The following is a 22,611-nucleotide window of genomic DNA, read 5'->3' on the forward strand; positions in this document are numbered from 1 at the left end:
TCAAAAATAATGTTTTTGTTCATTTGAAATGAAACAGAAAACAATTTAAAACAGAAAATAACGATCACAATGACTTCTTGACACATTGCGATTCGACACATGACGTCATGGGGGGGGGGGGGACGACCTTAGTCTCACACGTGATTGGAGCACAGTATTATGGGATGCATGCATAACATCTCAGTTGGTTCGCCATTTTGAACTTCGTGATCGTTCGTTGCAAGTTTTGGCGCTCTGCTAGTGCATCAAAATAACGTGAACACCCATTCAAACCATTTTCACGGGAATCGCGATGTTTTCCAAGCCATACTACATCTCTTTTAAGGCAACCTGATTTTAAGCTTGTTACATGTCTTGGAATGCTAAGAACAAACTCTAATTTTTAGCGTTATAAGGGACACTTCGACTCGAGAAACCGAATAACGAGGGATTGTTGCACGCTGTTTGAAGCTGTGAAATGTGCAGTGAATCAATGGAGCAACCGTAACAGAACGACGCAACACATCGTAAACATTGTCAAATGCCCGCTCAGACCTTTTTATTGAACAACGATTTCTTTTTGAATTGTAAGTATGTCATACTGGCAGACGTGATTGAGATCAGAAATATTCCACTTTCTTCATCAGTTAGTTCCAAATTTATAATGGAGTAGAGGAAAAGATGGAATAAAATATTTTCTCCATGAGCTGGCGGCTGGTGTGTTGTGCACTGTGGAGTGTACGAATGATTTCCGTGTGTTTGTGTATAAAGGTCTAGGATAGCGGGCGTGTTCGATCAATCCCACGCACTGCACTGCTCCACTGCCAGTGTAACGTTAGCAGTGCTAAACATGCAATGCCTGATTATGACGGGTTGGGGTTGTGTGTAATTACGGTTTAGGTTCTAACGTTAGGTTTCTTCGAGGAGACCATCATCAGTACATGCTTATTGCTCTTCTTGGCTTGCTTGGTGAATACCAGTAATGTAGTAGAGAGCAGCGTGTGATGTGATAATTTACCATCTCACTTGAATCTTCCAAGTTTGATAAGTAGTTTAACCATGTTTTTGTGAGGTCAAATGTTCCTATTAATGTTAATTTAAAACTTTTTTTGACAAATTTTAGACATTAAATAAATTAGTGGGGTCTTTATTTTAGCAAGTTTAGCATGTATTCTCATTGATTCCAGCAATTCCCTTTAGCATGTTACATTGTAGCTTGACCAGACGCCGTGCGCTACCGCTAGCACAGCGTCTGACGGTGTGTGATACACATATCTACGAAACCCCTCGAACACAGCCACACAACAACAAAACTTGAAAATTTCAACATTCTTATCACAAATTTTACGAATCACTCATGTGAATTGTGATGCTTGGACTATGACTATGAGCATGGTATTTCAGTCCATAGTGAGCCCTCGCGCAATATACACTGAGCAAAAAGTCCAATCTTAACCCGAAATGCTGTGATCATCGCTGGGCCATTCAAAATAAACCTTTCCCAGCTTTGAACGATGCAAATTCAGTTCGGGAAACCCACTCACAAGGGGGGCCCCTCCTTATAAGTAACCCGTCCCCCTTATAAGTAACCCCGTCCCCCTTATAAGTAACCCCCGGGGCACCCCTTATAAGGAGTCTCCACGCTTTTTTGCAATGCAACGCGAAAATGAAAGGACTGCGGCAATTCGCTTGATTATGTCCATAAAGCTTCACAAGTTTCCTAGTTACTCACGAAATTTGAGCAAAATCGGTTTGAGGCATCATATCTAAAATCATGGATTTAAATGCGATGTCAAACGACCCATGCGAATGCTGAAATGCGAGCGATTACTGGCGCGAGTGTCGCCAGGCGCGGCGGCGCGGCAATGTTTGAGTGCAGACGTGGCGACTGACCTCCGTACTCAGTCGCCACGTCTGCACTCAAGCATTGCCGCGCCGCCGCGCCTGGCGACACTCACGCCAGTAATCGCCGCGCCTGGCGACACTCGCGCCAGTAATCGCTCGCATTTCAGCATTCGCATGGGTCGTTTGACATCGCATTTAAATCCATGATTTTAGATATGATGCCTCAAACCGATTTTGCTCAAATTTCGTGAGTAACTAGGAAACTTGTGAAGCTTTATGGACATAATCAAGCGAATTGCCGCAGTCCTTTCATTTTCGCGTTGCATTGCAAAAAAGCGTGGAGACTCCTTATAAGGGGTGCCCCGGGGGTTACTTACAAGGGGGACGGGGTTACTTATAAGGGGGACGGGTTACTTATAAGGAGGGGCCCCCCTTGTGAGTGGGTTTCCCGAACTGAATTGCGCTGCTAGAATTTGAACGCCCGCGAAGCCGACAGCGCCCTCTTTGACTTTCATTTCGAATCATTTCTACGATTTCTGCGGCGTATAGAATTAAAAAAGGTGTAATTTTTGGTAAGTTGTAAAATGAGTATATCAATATCAATAGCTGAAAACGGTAGCTAAATAGATAAGTTTTCACCTTATGTAGTCTTAGTAACAAATATGGTGCAGTAAATTCAAAATCGAGTCGGCGCCCTGGAATCCCGAGATTATGTAGTGTCCACACCGTACAGCCCTGTCGCGACTTACACTTGTGTACAGCGACAGGGCTGTGTATAGTTTGTTACATTGTAGCACTTCTACATGCATCGTAAAGCAAGCTGCCCATACGTAATTCGACCATGGCCATGATTGACAACCATCCAAATTTCAACTGCCAGCTAAATTTAATTTATAAACCTATGATCAGATGATTTTTTTTTTTTTTTTTTGGAGCGTTCAAATTTTTGCACAGGAGGTGGAACCTTGGTGCCGATTTTTTATTTCTTGATATCAATAGGTCTAGATCTGCTGACAATAGACAACCGCACAGTGACGCGCATGTGTCTTCACCATCCAGCCACCATATTTGTGTGGTTGTGAAATAGTATTGTACTGAACTTGTAGTAGTGCTTGGAGCCATGGCAGAGTCACTGGATTATACAGCCACATGCGCGTAGCACACACAGTGCGACGATACACAATCACTCTGTAGGGCCTATTGCAACGTCAACTACGACGATTGGAAATAACCTATAATTCTACTTCTAGACAACTTTATTTTCTGAAAATGGTCTCCAATTCACTCTCATCTTTTCGGTTCTCTTTTTTTTTCTTCGTCTGTTCACAATGTTCATCTGTTTTCAACTGCAAGTTTTCTTGATGAAAATATTATTTTCTAACCCGAGGCCTCGGGTTTGGTGGATTCCCATTTTGCGAGCGACAGCTGCGTGGACATGCCAGGAGCTAGCCAGCCAGCCGCACTGGCGCAGCAGTCAGCACGGCGTGCAGCAGCGGTTTAATGTTATCGCTACCTAACTGCGAAACACAGCCCGAACGCCGAACGCAAAGCGTTTGGGCTGTGTAGGGCAGGATATTACGTCAGGGTAGGGGGTAGTACATGTATATTGCGGGTAGATTCCAACTTCTATTGTAAGCTTCCCTGTGACCATGTGTACTGTAAGACGTGCACGTGTGGCTGTATCCAGCCACTCTGAATATCGCTACAGGTACAACCACACGCGTATGGCTGGATGCTAAAGACACGCGTGTGGTTGTACAATACACTGCCTACACTGTATCATTAATTGATCGCAAGTATAGTATTGCTTGATAGACAAGCATAGTCTAGACTCTGCATCTACAAGTAGACTATAGATGCCTACAGTCTGTCTAGACTCTAATCTGAATTGCTGATGCCAGATGGGGTAGAATTGTAACAGCATACACATGTAACTGCAGTGCCACCCAAGCTGGTTTGGGACATGCGTGTAGTTGTAGCCATGGCCCGTCTCGCTGGATATACATTGTAGCCACATAGGAGTGACTGTGACCGGCTGCACACAGCTTTCTACGCATCAACATACAATGCAATGTGAATTTACTGCAATGAACATGATCTATTTTTCCTTACATTCTATAGACAACATTATTTTCTTTAAATTGTTTCAGATTAACCCATTGTCTTCTCGCCTCGCTTTTTTCCAGTCTTGTCACAAATGTCCTGTTTTAACCGCAAGTTTTCACGATGAAGATTTGACTTCCTAACAAAGGCCCCACCCGCACTGCGCCGCAGCAGCTTGATGACAGGCCTACCTTTTGTACCTGGTACACTGAATACATGCGGCGCTATGCATGCTCTTTGCTATCGCAGCGCTGTGAGCTAGAAGTCCCAATGCACACTGCACTTTAAATGGAACGCAAACCCAAAGAGCAATGTGGATTGAGTGAAAGCAGTAACATTAGTAGAACACATCAGTGAAAGTTTGAAGAAAATCGGACAATCGATGCAAAAGTTATGAATTTTTAAAGTTTTGTTGTTGGAACCGCTGGATGAGGAGACTACTAGAGGTTATGACGTCTGAGTGGACAACGATATAAAGAAAATATAAAGAAAATTCCACGAAAATTCATTTTTCATGAAAATTACAAATTCCATCAACTTGATACTGACATATGTTAACAGGGCTCGACCTTAACTTTTTTTCTAGGAAGCCAGCCGGGCTCCTCAGGGACCTTTTTAGGGAGCCAAATTGAGTTTTAGGGAGCCACGGTTCCCTCAGTCACAATCAGCAGTAGAGGTCTATTGCGTGTATTAACCTGGTGGAGAAGATTTCATTTAGATATAACATGCATTTCTCCACAGACACAAGCCTGAGATACCTTGTTCTTAGTCTCTAACACACAGTGTGTGTGTGTGTGTGTGTGTGTGTGTGTGCGTGCGTCGCACGTGCGTGTGTGTGTGTGTGTGTGTGTGTGTGTTTGTGACTGTGCCTGCCATGTGCACCTGCGTGTGTGTGTGTAGGTGTTTTGTGTGGTCCCTCTCCCATTCCCTTGTGTAATTTCTTACCCTGGTCTGATCATATCGTCTTTCTTTCTCGGTTCTTCTTTTTTTAGCTGCAAGGTGTGGGTTAGAAACAATTATGTAACGCCACATGTTGATTGATCAGCAGAGCTGCCAAGCTTTGGACGCACAAATCGTACTCAGCAGCTCCAAAATCCGTATTTTCCACCAGAATCTGTATTTTTTCCATCTCCCTCTTTTTGCCATTTTGAATTACACTCGTCGACTTAAGGCCTACAAGCTCTTTAACATAACATTACGACACATGCTGAAGTATCGAGCTGGTCACCAGCATGATAAAGAATCCAAACTACGCAATGTTCAGAGTTGATTGATTGCTTTCTCTCAATGCATGTGTACAAGACTACAAGTGCATGTATGTACCTCCAGAAACTTGCTGGGCTGGTTATGGAAGCTTCCACTATCTAGCAGGGGAGGGGGAATGCTTTCATCTTCTCAAGAAAGCTTCTGTGTCAGTGAATGCAAAACTCTGTTCGCTGTTTCCAACTATTGTTTACTATAAAACATAATCATGCGTTGTTTTCAGGCTTTTTAATTTTACTGGATTTTAAACATCAGTATTTTCCGAAAGTACCGGTATTCCAATTTCTTTTACCCTAACTGGAATCGGAAAGTCTGCTATAACGATGATCGCGAAATGCCGCGCTGTGTGTGGTTGCGCCAATGCGCAAACACGTGGTTATACTTTCAAGTTTAAAGGAATGCGCCATGTGCTCCTGCCTAAGAGGTTACTGCAAGTTCGATGGATCGAATGCGCCATAGCTGAGCTGATGGCTTGTTTACGGTAAACATGCAGTTTACATTCGATATGAAGAAGTCATTACGTTTTTCACGAGGAAAAACATACAAAACAAACAAAAAACACCTACGAACGAATGTTGATAGCCAAAACTTTGAAAAGTAATAAGCAGTTATGATGAGCATGAACTGAAATTAATTGTCATGATTTTGCTGTCTAAGCAGGTGATGACTGCATCTCATTGGACCTACTCATAGTGAATTTGTCTTGGCATACGATACCTTTTAAGTATTTCTGTGATTACCTTTTTAATTGACTGATTAATCGATCCTTTTTTATTGTTCAGGGAACATAAGATATTCGATTAAGTACACTATATTCGACTGTTTGATGTTTCCTACTATATGGGCCAAAAGAAAGGCTATAGAATCACGATATCTTTGCAATGATTCCTTTAATTCAACTAATGAGCTGGTTCTTCGATCGATATTTCCAGGATATTTACACGCTGTTTATTCCAGTGCGCGCATTCTTCCGTCTGGCACGCACCTGGGTGTGGCACCTGCTTTTGTGGAAATTTCCACAAGGGGAGAGGGGTGGGTGTCAAGTTTCTTCGAGCCGAAGAGACTGCTCGCATGTATTCAGTATTTCACAATCTCTTCGCTCTAATTTATTGCAATTCATGCTTTCCCCTTATTCTTTGCCGATATTGAACATTTAGATTTAATTTTACGAAGGTTGGTAGATCGTGGATCTTTTTGTTGTGAGGTGTATGTAATTTTTTTTTTTAATCATTCTTTGGAGGGGAAAGAACTTAGAAGAGTAAGGGGAAAGAAGAATAAGAGGGAAAGTGAAATAAAACGAACGGCACGTACACTCAGCATGCAGTAAGCCGTCTTTTTATACCAGCATAGTTTTCATCATCACCATCAGACATCACTCAGATCATTTTAGCCTTTTCCTATCAACATTAAGAAACACGCACAGTCCCTCGAGATAAAAACCGAGGAAAATAAATAACAAATACAAAGTGTCAACACCTACCAACACAAATATTTAGAAAAGACAACACACGTCGCTTCGATTCGAAAAAGTATTGCAGCAAAGACACAAAGTGGAGAAATCGCCGTTACGGAAATAACAGTGCGAGACACTTGAAAGAATTACGTTCAAATATTTCAAAGTATAAAGGGAACGGATAAAGTGATATAAAATGGAAGAAATCGTACCAAACGAGGTGTGAGAAACGACAGAAATAGAACAAGTTTAGTAGTAAGTAGGATTTAATAGGCCCTAGCAAGTTTGCAGCACCGAAAGCTACGCGAAAATTAATACACATTGGAAACTCTGTATTGCGACGAGATCCTTGGACCTTGGGATCATCAATAAACGATACAAAACAAAGGAAATTAATTCATTTTGACTGGAAAATACTTTTTTATAAGTATTCTGTTATATGAGATCTCCTTTAATAGGCCTAGAAATGCATCGAGTTTCCACGATACTCGCAGGAAAGAAAGCTCGAACGCTTTTCACCTGCACATGCTGCAGTGCACATCAATACATGAACAGAAACTCACCTCTTCCTTGCAGAAAAATGATGCAATAACGTTACAAAAACACACACACAACACTCTAAAAATCATTTCGCACTTGGGAGGCAAGGGAAAAGCGGAAGAAGTAGAGAAAATGAAGCAGACATTGCACAAAGGAGCGCTTCTACCCCGACTAAAAACGAAATAGTGTACTGTTTATAGTGGCAGCTGGCTACAGTGTGTAGCTTAGCTACCCCAGCCGGCCACACATGGGGATACCAGGGCGAACGATGTAAACATCCAGGGTCCGTAGGCGACAGGGATTCAGGCGCGCGGAGTTCCGTTCGGTGTCCACAGTACGCAAGCAGCGAATTGCATGTGCGCACACTATTCTATAATAGAAGATACGAACACACATACGTCGGGTACACACACACACACACACACATGCGGGCAACGTGGGCCGGCTGGAGAATGAAACGTGTTCAGCGTGTAGTCTATATTGCAATTTCAGGGATAATAACTTCGAGCGTCAGGGCTCGCTGCGCGCGCCGGGGCCGCTCGCTCTCGTCGATAGTGTGAGTGTGTACATAAACTATGATTCTGTCTTGAAACGTCAGCGTGAGGCTCTACGGCAAAAAAACTTAAGGAGCCAGCCGGGCTTTTTTCATACATTTCTGGGGAGCCCGTAGCGATTCTGGGGAGCCAATGGTCCCCGGGCTCCCGCTAAGGTCGAGCCCTGGTTAAGGGTACCAATTATTCCCCGTGCCTTCTGAAAGCGGTTGTCCAAGTTCTCTTTCATGATGCTAGAAAAGTGAATTTTCTTTATATTTTCTTTGTATTGTTGTCCACTCATACGTCATAACCTCTAGTAGTCTCCTCATCCAGCGGTTCCAACATCAAAACTGTAAAAGTTCATAACTTTTGCATCGATTGTCTGATTTTCCTCAAACTGTCACTGTTGTGTTTTACCAATGTTGCTGCTTTCACTCAATCCACATTGCTCTTTGGGTTTGCGTTCCCTTTAACTGTTGCAATTGATTCTAATTGATCAGAAGTCCCCAATCATAAATTCTGTTGATTTCAAATCCATCTTATAAAGCAAACATGATGACAATGTAATGGAAAAAAAAAACATGTGGGAAATTAAGTTGTTTTTGTAGAAGGTTTGATTAAAAGGGTTATTTTCATCGCTAATGGCGAGATGGTGGTTTGTGATGTACTTGGACATTGCATGTTGATGTAGCTAGACACAGTGGGTCCCCATATCCAGCTTCTCCATATTTTGTATGGATATGTAAAACGCATGTCGCTATATCCAGTTACTCAGGCCATGACTGCAACCACATGCTTCAGGCTGGATGGTAAAGATACGAATGTGGTTGTATACACTACCCAAAGTAGATCTAGTACTTAGTAGTCCTGTGTTTTATAACCAACAACAGTGACCAACAGGCAATGTTGGTATAGGCCTGCAGACTCGCTCACGGAAAAATAATAGCTGTAGATTGTTATGCGTTATCCACTTTATGTATTTTTATTGTTTATTTGTCCGATTATAACGAAATTTCGATGTAACGAAAGAAAACTGCTGGTCCCAAGGACTTTGTTATAATGGGAGTCCACTGTATGTAATTTGCATCCTATTTTGGCTATACGTGCTGATAATGTGTAGTAACCAATGCCAGTGGCAAACAGAAATACAGTAATGTACTACAATGTACTTGTACGCTGTTCCTCATGCTGATGAGTTGCGAGATGTGCATGTTCTGTGAAGGAAGGGATTTGGGGCCGGGTCAGGGTATGGTGGCAATGACAGAACTATGTACATTTTTGTCTTTCTTTCATTTACAAATAATCCATTTCCATTATCTCCCTGTCACACTTGCAGATAAAAAGAAAACGCCAGTTAATTAACTCCCACATGTACATACAGCTGTATGTATGCATTCATCATTCTGGAGGGTTGAAAACCACCATGCCCTGACAACTCATTACCGCTCCTAATCTCTGCAATTCAAGCTTGGTTGTTTACAGAAGCAATAAAAGAGCAATAAGCAATTTTCTGTACATTGTATGCATTTGACAATGTTTGTGACATAGAACAGATAAATGCATTTGTGCCAAATTAAAAAAGGAACATCACACAGATGTTGAACAATGTGAAAACACTATTCTGTAACACAAAATAGCATGAAGAGTCATTTCAAGGCCATGGTGTGCCTTTTGCATGGCCTCAAAGCCGTGAGATCACCCTCCAAACTCTCATGTAACTTTACCCAAGTCATCGGGCAAGGGGGAAAAAAAAAACCCAAATTACAAAAATTTTCTTCTAAGAAAATAAAGCCAACACTATAGTTACGTTCACACGCTGTTCGTAAACTTCAGGTTTAGATCAAAAACTTAATACATGTAGCTTGTAGGTTAGCACCATGTGGATGCACCCAAAAGTTAGCAATCTTTAAGTTTAGTTGATGACTGAACCACGAGACATCTATAGGGTTTACGATGTCTCCACGAGCCACAAGTGAGTTGGTGTGAATCTTGCGTCTCGTTCGCTGCGCTATTTTGTATGGGCATAAGGTCATCCAGCAAAGACTCTGCACTTCCGTTGTAATCATCAAATGGGGCTCTCTCGTAAGTTGTAACTTACAGTTTAGGTGAACCCGCGTCATGAATTCATGAGTGGAGCTAATCATTGACAGTTAAGTTTTCGACCTAAACTCACGTTTGGCAACTGCATGTGAACATACACATTGTAACTTCTATTTAAATTCATGATGAGAAGCTATTTCAACCATTACATGGTTACAGAAATAACAGTTATGACTATACAAGAGATGTGACTGCCTCATTGCTGAGACTCTGCTATGTATTGGAAAACATGCAGATTGCTTCAAATAACCCCCCCCCCCAAAAAAAAAAAAAAAATGGATAAAAAAAGTCACAAAGTACCGATTCAATTGTTCATACAAAAAGAAAAAGAGTGGGCAATGAGAAGCATTTTACATGTATTTTTTTTTTTTGTACACGAGTATTGTATGTATCGTGGAAGCTTTCAGTTTAACTTGTACAGTTCACTGATCTGTGGAGCAATAAACTTTTTACATTTTCATCTTCTTCTTAAAAACCCCAAGACCGATTGTCTTCAAACTTGGCAGGTAGCATCCCTAGGGGGTTAGGATCTCAATTTGTTAAAATGGGCACCATGCCCCACCCAGGGGGCCCCCCAGGGGGGCCTGAACCCCCGAAAATTAAGGAATCTGTAGAAATCTTCTCCTCTAGAACCAGAAGTGATAGAGCTAAGTTTAATACTATGAGTTAGTACATTGATGACTGTAGTTTCAAGTTTGTTCATGGCAGAATCAGGGGTGCCCCCCCCCCCCCTTTGGGACCCAGGGGAAGGGGGTGGGGAGGGGTCCTAATAGGGCCTAAATTGTACATTTTCATCTTCTTCTTGAGAACCCCATGACCCATTTTCACCAAACTTGGCAGGTAGCATCCCTTGGGGGTTAGGATCTCAATTTGTTAAAAGGGGCACCATGCCCCACCCAGGGGGCCCCCAGGGGGCCCAAACCCTCCAAAATGAAGGAATCTGTAAAAATCATCTCTAGAATCAGAAGTTATGGAGCTAAGATAATACTATGAGTGAGTATATTAATGACTGTAGTTTCAAGGTTATTCATAGCAGATCCAGGGGTGCCCCTCTTGGGGGGGGGGGGGGGGGAGGAGGTCCAAATGGGGGCCTGAATTGTACATTTCATCTTCTTCCTGAAAATCTAATGATGGATTTTCGTCAAACTTGACAGGTAGCATCCCAAGGGGGTCAGGATCTCAATTTATCAAAATGGGCACCATTCCCCACCCAGAGGGCCCCAGGGGCCCCCAATCCCCCCAAATTAAGGAATCTTAAAAAATGTGGGCCCTTATTGTACATTTTGATCTTCTACTTGAGAATGCCTGGTCAAATTTTAGTAGAGCTGTGAATAATTTAGATAAGTGACTGCGTGAAAGGTGAACTTGCGATACTCGGGTGAGCGCTAGACCCGCGGGTCTCTTGTTTTTTTTGTTTTTGTTTTTATCCAGCAGGCCAATACCTATAGGCTTTCATAGAAAGTAGCCATGTCTTGAATTAAATGCTACTCGCTGACTTGTTATTGAAATAATGACCTTTATTGTGATAAGTGCTTTAAAAAGAAAATGAATAAGAAAGTACATGTATGCTGCCTATAAAGTTGACATCTCTCTTTTCCATTTGACACATACAGTGTAGAGCCACACTGTTTGCCCTTGAGCTTTACATGTGCAGAGCTACCAAGTCTCACGCATTCTGCGTGAGACTCAAGCATTTAGGGTCTGTCTCACGATCTCACGCATGGCACCCATTTTTCTCACGCATCTGGTGAAGTCTGCAATTTGGGCCAAATTAAGGGGCAGAGCTCAAAGTATTAGAGTGATAGTTGCAATTGAAGGTATATTTCCCTTTTGCCTTTCAAAATATAGTAAAAAATAGTCACTTAAGTATGCACCAGATCGCATCATTAAGAGCTAATAATTTAAAAAAGCTCCCTACCATGGGAGGGGGACACCCTCCTCGTTCGCGTGCGCATGCGCACGAGCGCCGAGACGCCGAGTCATAAAAATCTCACTCATAAAAGTTTTTTGAACTTGGCATCTCTGCATGTGTACCTGCAATCTTTCACTGTTGATGTTTACAGCTGTATGACTGAGGTCAGGAGATATAGCCATTTGAATTAACCTGCATCCCCTTTATTTTACACACGCACACATAAATGCTGTAGATATCAATGGAGGTCAACAGATTTGTGAGCCAGTTTAAGTATTCAGGGTTTGTTTGTGAGATGTTGCTTAGCATACATGTACACGTGTACACTCATTGTGAGGCACAAATCAAGCTCACAGTAGACCACCAGACAGCCACACAACCCATCCAAAAGCCTGGTGATGAATCATTGCAAATAGGGAATCAGCTCAGCTTTATCCCATTGTACCGCCACTCTGTCAATCAAAACTTGAGAATGATAGCAAAGGGAGAAGTTACCTGTACACTATGCAATGTTACCTTCCATATGTGGCAGTTGCCTACATGTAATATACAGAATTGTATTCACTTGTGCGGAAATTGTTTCATAATTGTAAGACAGTGTACCTTGGTACTGTGCTCTATGCATAGTACTTTGGGAAAAACGACACATTTGCGAGTCCAGAGTCCTTAATACTCTGCCGGCAATGTTTGGACCACAATCAAAATTTAATCGTTCAAGTCGCTGTGAGAAAATTAATTTCGGTGGTGGACTACAAAAGCCATACAACAGGAAAACTTATGTATTCAGTATTTGTCCCATAAACAGGCGTAACGTGAAAATCTCTGTTGGGCAAGTCATTCTCCCGAACTTCCCCCTTGTGAACAGCTACAGTATATGAAATACATGTGACACGACATCCTAGTGCCATTCAGTAGACAGCCCCTGCTTTCTATTCACTTCTGTAGAAATTGTTTGGGTTTTACCAGGAAGAGGAGTGACATACTTGTATCTACAAATTGGTGGTACTCAAAAAGAGGGGATGCCCCCACCTGGGGTGGGGGAGGGGGTATTTCCAGAGGTGGAACCGTGTGTGAATGCAGTTAGTGATGAATGGTAGACATGAATGTTCAGAAGTCTAAAGTAACCTCAGTTAACCTGGTATACAGCTAATTGCTCTGACCCCATCTACTGTCAAAATTGTGACAGGATTTCATATTCCAGTAGTCTTCCCATTCTGACATACTAGTTACAACACACACGCATGATACACACAAAAGAAAGGTACATTATTGTAAGGACGGGGATGGATATATGGCTCACCTGTACAGTGAATTCCAAGTCCTGTATTATTGAATATTGTAAAGGAAACTTGCTGGAAAAAAGAAAAAAGGTATTGCAGAAAACTGCTATTCGGATGTGCAGGTGTAACTGAAGAGGTTGTGTATCGGAAGCTTTCAGCTCTTCCATAAGTGAAGGGCTGAAATCCAAGACTAGACGTTAATGCAAGGAAGTCACAAATTGGGTCTTCCCTGCAGGAATTACTGAGTAGGGTGCATCAAATGCAGTGATGAACAGAAAGCAGACAGTCATTCGTATGTTAAAGTATTTGCTGGGTATTATCAAGTGAAGTAGACTCACATCATGTTTGTTTTGTTACAGAGATAGTCCTATGCTTACGACCTCCAGGGCAGTCGTTGCATAGTAAGATAAAATATTGTGATGGTGGAATTTTATGGTACTCCTTGAAAACAAGAAGTTGAGAATGGTGTAAAATAGGATTTTGTAGGCTCCAGAAAGTTAAAGCTACAATGGTATCATGACTGTGATATTGTGATTAGTACAGCTCTTCAAGCATACTGGCCCACCCCAAACCATGAAAATTGTTCACCTGTATTGTGACTTATGCTCAATTCAGCAGATTGTTTCTTAGAACAATGGTGTTAACATGGCCTGACAAATGATTTTGTTCTCCCATAGACCATCCTGTCATTATTATTTGTAGGTCTTTGTGTTTTCGTAGCAGCGAAGAGAGCTGTTGATGTTGGGGGAAAAAATTCTTTTGAAACAAAAATGCTGCCAATCAAATATTTAGTACTTGTTCAACTACTTAAATCTTGTCTTTAGATAGGTGGTATGAAAGAAATACTCCTTTTTATTATCTGAGAACCAATCTTTCAGTGTTTTCATTGTTTTCCAAGTACATTTTAGAGAACAACTTGTGGCTCATACATGTACAACAATGAGTATTTTTTTCTCCAGAATTATTCATACACTGACTGCAGATTAGCATATTTACACACAGTCATACATGTACTTGGTATGCACGCATATGATACAAGGTAGCGTAAGGTAAATAATTACCTGTTGACACCCTGTGCCAACCAAGAGGCTTGTTTGTACCTTGTAGTATTACAAATGATACAGGGACTTGATGTGGCCGAGACCAAGTTTGTTTTCTAGAGACCTTACAGTGCAATCGGAGGACTGGCCTGACTTGGACATATTTAGGGATTCCCGCAACAAATTGTGTAGGGACGGGTTTATAACTGATCTCAATGTAAAAGTGCACACACACACACACAGCTGAAGAAATCTTGACTGAAGTGAATAGAATGTTCAGAGGTCGCACTTAACTTTTTTTTTAACTAGCCAGGCGGACGACTTAGAATCAATTTTGACACTGAAGCAATATTTTGGCTAGCCAGACGGACTAGTAACTTCAGAATTTTTCGATTTTTAGCTAGTCCGACATGATTTTGGGTGGCCAATGGCCAGTGGCCAATGGCCAGCGGACCATCGCCAATTTCGAACCCTGATGTTACTGATGAGTGTATGCTTCAGCGCACATTTTCGCTGACGGGCAATCCTCTTCCAGCAGGCCTGTTTTTGCTGTGGTTTTAGAACATAGACCTACATTGTATGTATCCCAGTGGGAGCGAATGAAGATCGATAATCGAGCCAACCTTCCCTCCCCACGCAACCGCTGCTTATAAATTATCTGAACGGGTGACAAAGCGCAGATGAAAATGTGTAGATGCTGCTCTTTTACCACAGCTTCTTAGTGGTAGTCCACATGTGTGTACATGCCTGCCTCTATTTGAGCATACACAGTCTGTATTCAATGTGAAATTGTACATAATGAGTGTGTGTGCATAGTTGGCTGTTGGCACATTGGTCGAACACCACACCATGCATGACTGAAAATCCTGTGTCTAAGATGAAGTTTGTAGGAGAGAAAGTGCATGCCAAAGTTAATATCTATTTCGTATGCTGATTTTGCACACTTCATTCGCTTCACATTGTTTGCCGTAAGTGTGGAGTGCTGTGTTGTATTGCTGTAAATGTTTTCCATTCTGTCTGTGTGTCTCTGTGCCTTCAGTATAACCGCATCTCTCTCTCTCTCTCTTTCCAATCTACCTTTGCCTGCACGCTTATCTGTGGATTTCCTCATCATTGTACCTCCATAGGACCTTTCCTGTCTGTAACGTGATCTAGTTCAGGGTTTGAAAAACCCTTTCAACCCTGGGCTTTGGAAAATAAAAGCAGCAAAGCATTTATCATGATGTGAGTATACCAAATGTGTACCGACATGTGGACAAACTTGAAAGAATAATGCCTCGGCCAAAGTCAGCAATGCCTATTGTCAAATCACAATATGCACATATACTGTAGCATTTACTTCAATCCAATATCATATAAATTCAACAATTCTGTCAACTTCTATCTTGCTAGTGCTCTTGTTGCTGTTTGCAATTCTTGTGCGTTGGCAGTGTTTACTAATTGCCCTTGTGTTGGAGCTAGCTGTCCTAAGTTGAAAGGCATAATTATTTGCGGTCGCATGGAACAACATTGGTAAAGAAAAGACACAACTTTAACAAGCGCAGTTTTGATAACGGGCAGTGGATATGAAGTCTATTCTTTCAAGTTTTGAGAATGTCATGTTAGCATGTTGTGCAATGCATGTGCCTGTTTTGAGTCGCTCTACAAGAGTTCTTTTCACATACTGCACCCAGTACCAGATGGCCATGCTGACAAGGGAGAATTGAGTTTTGTGGTTTCTGTGGTTCAGCATTTGGTTCCCTACATTTTTCCCCTACCCCTTTTCATGTTTGCATTCTTTCATTTCATTTCTGATACTGTAGGAGTTTGCAGCATGCTGGTATTCAAAATATGTTGTTTGTATTGCTCATTGTATCATTTCTCTGTTGGACTCTGTTGAGAGCTCCCAATAATTTGCACATTTTTGGCCATTTGAGCCAAATGGAAACCTCCCATATCTTGAATGAGGATTTTATATAATGTGAAAAGGAATGTTCATTTTCATTGCAGGATAATTCTTTTCTTGCAGACATTCAATGTCAAGTAATAACTCATATTTTCGTATTTGTTTGTTTGTTTGTTTGTTTGTTTAGCAGTACACTATCTCTAGGTTATTTTTGGAAGTCTAATGTTATATGGCACATGGGGACTTCGCTAATGTAGCCTTTGCAAAGGTTTGCTGTCAGTCCCCAAGGCGAGGTTCTGGGCCAAAGGAAGGCTGCTTTATGCCATGTGCTTGCCTTCATATACAGATCAACGTGCACACAAGTTCTGTGCAAATGCTGGCAGCTCTGAAGGGTGCAAAACAAGTCACAATATATAGAGTTTTAACCTTGCCCAATTTCTAACAAATGCCTGGGTGCTTTTGTGAAACAACAAGGAAGAAGGGGTGTCACTGCATCATGCCGTGATGACTCTGCAGTTTGGTTAATTTTTCCTGCCCGTCAGTGCAGTTCGGTATTTTTTTTTGTACAATTGCTCTCTTTCAGTTGTATGAATTCTTTGCCTTGTTATAGCATTATTCTGGCAGGTTTCATTGGGAGAACTTTGTTTTATGGATTTTAGTTAAATTTACATCATTAGCTCACTTGAGCCAAGGGCTTAAAAGAGAACAATTGCGACCTCTCTTTTATTCCCATTGCCTGTTGGATTTCTAACATCATTTTTATTTTTACCCATAATCAAATTTTGACCAAACTTCACAGGAATCATTCCTAGAGTAGTGGAAAGTCATCCCGGTGGTTCATGGGGTATATCCTATAGACAAAGTACATGATGTGACAGATACTCTGTATGTAGACACGTGTGCGCTGTATTGGGGAGGTGGACAGTTTTCATGGATGCCTGATGGTGGCCCCTTTGGTAAAATTAACCTTATTATTTTCCTCATGCATTTTGATCAGATTTGGCAGCAGTCATCCTTTGAGGTAGGGAATGCAGAATTATCAAAAAGGTCCATGTGGTCCCCATGGGATCTTTGGAAAGGGCAGGAACACTAAATATCAATCATCAGGGGACATCTTATAATCTAGGAAAGAAAAAAATTGTGTATCTCGGTAAAGAATAATATATTGTTGTTACTTGTTTGGTCCTTGAAGAGGTACAAAAAATATACAATTTTGTTACACCATGAGCTAGCACCATTAGGAAGATGTCTAATTGTGCATTTTTTTTTTTTTTTTTTGAAGCTCTGGGATTGTCAATTCTGCCCCCCCCCCCCCCCAAAAAAAAAAAACTTTTGTTGGATGATATACATTGTAGTGTCATTTACAGGAAAAATGCTAAGTAGGTGGTCATGCCAATTTTTTTTTTTTTTTTTTGAAGCTCTGGGATTGTCAATTCTGCCCCCTCCCCCCCCCCCCCAAAAAAAAAAAAACTTTTGTTGGATGATATACATTGTAGTGTCATTTACAGGAAAAATGCTAAGTAGGTGGTCATGCCAAATTTTCCAGACGAAGCATGTTTCATTATGCATTGAAGGTCTGCATTCTACTGTACATTGCTTGTTATTCAAGGTAAGAAGCATTCCTAAAAATTAGAATACATTTTTTTTTTTTAAATGCATTGATATGTTCTTAGTGGATGTTGTCAGTGCTTTGCTTGTTAATTCTCAAGAATGTTGTGGAAAGGAGCAGTAATGACAAGTCTCTGCTTTTAACCACTAATCATTCCATCACGGTCCTTGCACAGGTTTATGGCATATTTACTACTGAAAGAATGTGCCAAAAAAAAAAGGAAGAAGGAGGAAAAAAATGATTCTGCCACGTGTGAGTTTATAGGCATGATGCCGGAATAGCGGTGAATTATGATTTCCGAACATTCAATTTCCAACTGTGTTGAGTAGAGAAAGGGAGTTTGCCGCCAAACTTCTGTGGTATTAGATCATGATCTGAGGCAGGGAGTATGCTGGGGAAAGGGGGGAAAAAAAGTTTTGATCAACTATTCTTGATGGGTTGGATGATTCACATGCGATATAACGTGGCACAAAGTTAGGTTGATGTGAGTGGATTAGGCAGCGGAAATGGGCCTTTAGGAAGGCGGAAGCTATGAGCCAGCAACTCTGTCAGACACTCGCACGATGGGTAGAGGGAATGTCTAGTGGTCTTTATGTGTGCCGTGCCTGGTGATGACCCAAAAATAGATTTTCTCCTCTGGTAAGCCTCTTATCAGAAGTGCAGTCATATGAAAGTGTGCTGCTTTTCTATAGACTCCGTCAAGAAGAACCAAGAATAGTTGAAGCAATATATTGATCCACGAGTTCTAACACGATTAAATTTGTCGCTCACGTAAAACTTTTGTCCATGGTTGATTTTATGTGTAGTGTCCTGAGGATTTGTTTGTTTTATTTTTTTGTTTCAAAGAGCAATAGATGATCTTGCATTCATTGAAATTGAGTGAGTGCTAATAGCAAAGCTGTTTGTACGATTAGAGCGCACTGAAATTAGATTATTTTTTGTTTTTGCTTTAACTTTTTAGTTCTGTAGCTCTGTTTGCCATTGATGTGTGATATTAGGAATATTTAGATTTGTGGATTGATTATGCGTTCACCAAGAGATGGTATGCATTTCTTTGTAATTTTGTTCTGTTTGTTTTTCTTATATATGTAGTGTGGGTGAAATTGTGTTACAGAGAATAGGTGTCAGTTTCTCAGTTTTGCAGGCTTTAGTTATACTTTTTGGTTCTTTTTGTCTCAGGACTGATTGTTATTTAATATAAAATACACCAGATTATAGCAACACAATTGTGCCATGTTAGTGCAAAAAAGAAAAAAAAAAGAAAAAAGTTTCGTTTTGCATGTTCACAGATGATACATTGTAGCGTGCCTGTTCAGTCTGTAAAGGGACAGAATGCAAGAGAACGTGTTAGAGCCCAGTTGCATGTACCATATACACAGTTTCATTACTTCAGAGTGACATGTATGATCACATCATGGTTTGGTAACGATGTTTTTTTGCATGTTTCATCAGCCCTTTTCACCCCCATCCCCTGGATTGTTGGATTGTGTATGCAGTTAATGCAGGTACAGTATACAGTAGAACGAAATCATGTGACATAGGCCTGTTGGTACTCCTAACTGACTGTAAGGCCTGAGCTATGCATACTTGTACAAGTTATCTGTCTTTCATCTGCTTCAGATAAGAATTTTGACACTGACCATTGAACTTTAACACAACAGTCTGTCATTAGTGGTACACTGTATTAATGGCTGTTTGGGCCAAAGCCCATGCATTGTGCAAGTTACGTTACTCAGCTTGGGTGTTGTGTAGGTGTTTCTAGATTTGTTTATGGGGGGAGGGGGGAGGGGGTAGTAAAAAAATTCTGTACTTTGTGAGTCCCTTCCAATGACATTTGTGACCCGCGACAACGGTTTCAGGCAAAAGTCGCAAGAGCGAATTCCCTCCTAGGCGGGGTACAAAGATCTTTACCATTATTTTTGTCGATTTAGGTTTTTTGCAGAAATCGAATCTTTGATATGTTTTCTACATCTACACTTAATTTCATAGCATAAGACTACGTTTTTCCTATCGAAAATGGAATTTTAAGCACCCTATGTTGGATCGCACTCGTCAGTTTCGAGCTTCTTTCGAACGCCGCGCCAATATCCCCAGCGTTGCTACGGTGCAGGGTCTCGCATGCGATTGGCTGGTGCGTCGCACACATTTACATAATTCGGCTTTCGGAGACACCAGTTGCAGCGTTTTGGGAATGCTTTGTCCACTCGTGCATGATTACATGCTCCATTGTTCTTGCTATAGTGGTTTATACGCTCGCTCTGTAGTGCGTGCTCTTCGTTTGGCTTTCTATCCAAACTATTCTACCGCAATGTTCGACAACGGACGTGAAACAAACATCATGTAGCACAACATAATCATGTGAAAAAAAAGAAAGAAAAGATAGTCTACTTGTACATGTAGTAAAAATTATGACAGCAGACTGACTCAAGGGAAGCTAGATGAGAGGAAAGGAGAGGTCACATGTAGGGCCTAACTAGTTATATTCAAATACTACACATCAAGATTGCACCAAACTAACGAGTCGTGTTTGTTGTCCCCGCCGAACGAGTTCGAGCAGGGGACTATGAAACGGGCTCCGTACGTGTGTGTGTCCGTGTGTCCGTCCGTCCGTCCGTGTGTCCGTGTGTGCGTCCGTGTGTGATCAAAATCTTCAATTTGCTACTTCTCTGTCATTTATGAGCCAATTTTGATTCTGTTTGCTTTATATGATAGCACTACATGGGAGCTTTGAAACCTCTACACAGAATTTCAGTCGTGACCTTTGACCTATATTGTACATTTTGCTACAAAATGCTACTCCTTCGCCATTTCTAACCCGATTTCGATTCCGTTTGCTTTATGTGATGGCACTAGGTGAGGGCTTCAAAACTTCTACACAGAATTTTGACCTTTGACTTCTTTGACCTTTGACCTTGATTTTTTGACCTATATTGTACATTTTGCTACAAAATGCTACTCCTTCGCCATTTCTAGCCCGATTTCGATTCCGTTTGCTTTATGTGATGGCACTAGGTGAGGGCTTCAAAACTTCTACACAGAATTTTGACCTTTGACTTCTTTGACCTTTGACCTTGATTTTTGACCTATATTGTACATTTTGCTACGAAATGCTACTCCTTCGCCATTTTTAACCCGATTTCGATTCCGTTTGCTTTATATGATGGCACTAGTTGAGGGCTTCAAAACTTTTACACAGAATTCTGACCTTTGACTTCTTTGACCTTTGACCTTGATTTTTGACCTATATTGTGCATTTTGCTACAGAATGCTACTCCTTCGCCATTTCTAACCCGATTTCGATTCCGTTTGCTTTATGTGATAGCACTAGGTGAGGGCTTCAAAACTTCTACACAGAATTTTGACCTTTGTCTTCTTTGACCTTTGACCTTGATTTTTTGACCTATATTGTACATTTTGCTACGAAATGCTACTCCTTCGCCATTTTTAACCCGATTTCGATTCCGTTTGCTTTATATGATGGCACTAGTTGAGGGCTTCAAAACTTCTACACAGAATTTTGACCTTTGACTTCTTTGACCTTTGACCTTGATTTTTGACCTATATTGTGCATTTTGCTACAGAATGCTACTCCTTCACCATTTCTAACCCGATTTCGATTCCGTTTGCTTTAGGTGATAGCACTAGGTGAGGGCTTCAAAACTTCTACACAGAATTTTGACCTTTGTCTTCTTTGACCTTTGACCTTGATTTTTGACCTATTTTGTACATTGGCTACAAAATGCTACTCCTTCGCCATTTCTAACCCAATTTCGATTCCATTTGCTTTATGTGATGGCACTAGGTGAGGGCTTCAAAACTTCTACACAGAATTTTGACCTTTGACTTCTTTGACCTTTGACCTTGATTTTTTACCTATATTGCACATTTTGTTACAAAATGCTACTTCCGGCGGGGACATATGTTACGCACCGCGTAATTTCTACTTTTCCTTGTTTGTTTTGATAATATAATTAACACCACCGAACAAGGCAACATATGCACGGCTTGTTAAAGCAAAACAAACAGGAAGCGTGACCCTTGCCAGCACTGGCATTTTTCTGCCTTCAAAAGGGTCGCCAATGATAAAGTCAAATCAACAACAATGAAAACGCGATTTGTAAATGTGTGGATTCGCAACCGGCTCCTGTTACATGCACATGGTCATTGCGTGTGGATGCCATAGCGTAATGCGTGCACCATACACATGTACACCATACATTCAATTATCGTATCCGCCATCTTGAAAGACGTAGGGCTACTGGTAAAATAAACCCGAGCGAACAGCATTGTTTTTCGGCTCCATACGCTGAGCTCCTAGGAAGGGTGCCCGGGAAATTTGACTCTCTCAGTGAGCCAATCAGAAGGCGATGTGGTTGCTAGAGGCGGAGCTTAACATCGATTGGCACCATCGTACGGATGGGTGATTCTCACCTCGCATCGCCGCCCGGACATTGCTTTGAGAAAGAGGTGAATCTTCAAAGCCCGTTTTCTCGCAATTTTGTCAGGCTAACAACTTAAAAAGTGCATTTTATTTCGCTTTCCATGACCACTTATGGTGCCAAAGAATGCAAGTGTTTTATATCAATACAAAGCTTAGGAAATGGGCAATGTGATTCAGTGAAAAAATGAATTTTCAAAATGCCCGACTTTTGCCTGAAACCGTTGTCGCCGGTCACATTTTATCAACTTCCCTCTCTTCCTCTGCTTTTGACCAACATTCGTCTGCCTTTACTAAATGCCAGTCTCACAGCAGTTCGTAAACTACAATGTGCTGTTTTAAGCTTGTGTAGAGAGAATACCAGTGAATGTTTGAAACTTTGTTTGTTTTCTGTGTCATGAAATTTGTTAATTTTCCTTCTTCTTTAGAGCTTTTCATTGCCAATCTTGACAGTATTCCGACCATGGATGTATCCAGCAATGAAAGGTGTCTTGCATGTGACTGTTATGTGCATCAATTACAAATACTGTATGTGGCTGTGAGCAGTGCATATTAGTTTTCCGAATATTTAGGTCGTATGTGAGTCAAATGTTTATGATGGTGGTGGTTGTTATGATGAGGCCAGTGATGA

General features: G+C 41.3%; 1 protein-coding gene across 3 annotated transcripts in view; it reads left to right on the forward strand.

Moving 5' to 3' along the window:
- The first annotated feature begins 230 nt into the window (after nt 1-230).
- The window catches only part of LOC140228602 (serine/threonine-protein phosphatase 6 regulatory subunit 3-like), a 59,720-nt gene continuing 37,339 nt past the window's right edge, over nt 231-22,611 (forward strand). For 2 of the 3 annotated variants that reach the window (XM_072308832.1, XM_072308834.1), the window contains exons 1-2: nt 231-566; nt 15,176-15,272. In XM_072308832.1, coding sequence (XP_072164933.1) covers nt 15,268-15,272 — 5 coding nt within the window. In that variant the 5' untranslated portion in view covers nt 231-566; nt 15,176-15,267. The remainder of the gene's footprint in view (nt 567-15,175; nt 15,273-22,611) is intronic. The other variant, XM_072308833.1, reaches the window with a different exon arrangement.

Source organism: Diadema setosum, chromosome 5 (genome assembly GCF_964275005.1).
Source record: "Diadema setosum chromosome 5, eeDiaSeto1, whole genome shotgun sequence".
NCBI classification, from domain to species: Eukaryota; Metazoa; Echinodermata; class Echinoidea; order Diadematoida; family Diadematidae; genus Diadema; species Diadema setosum.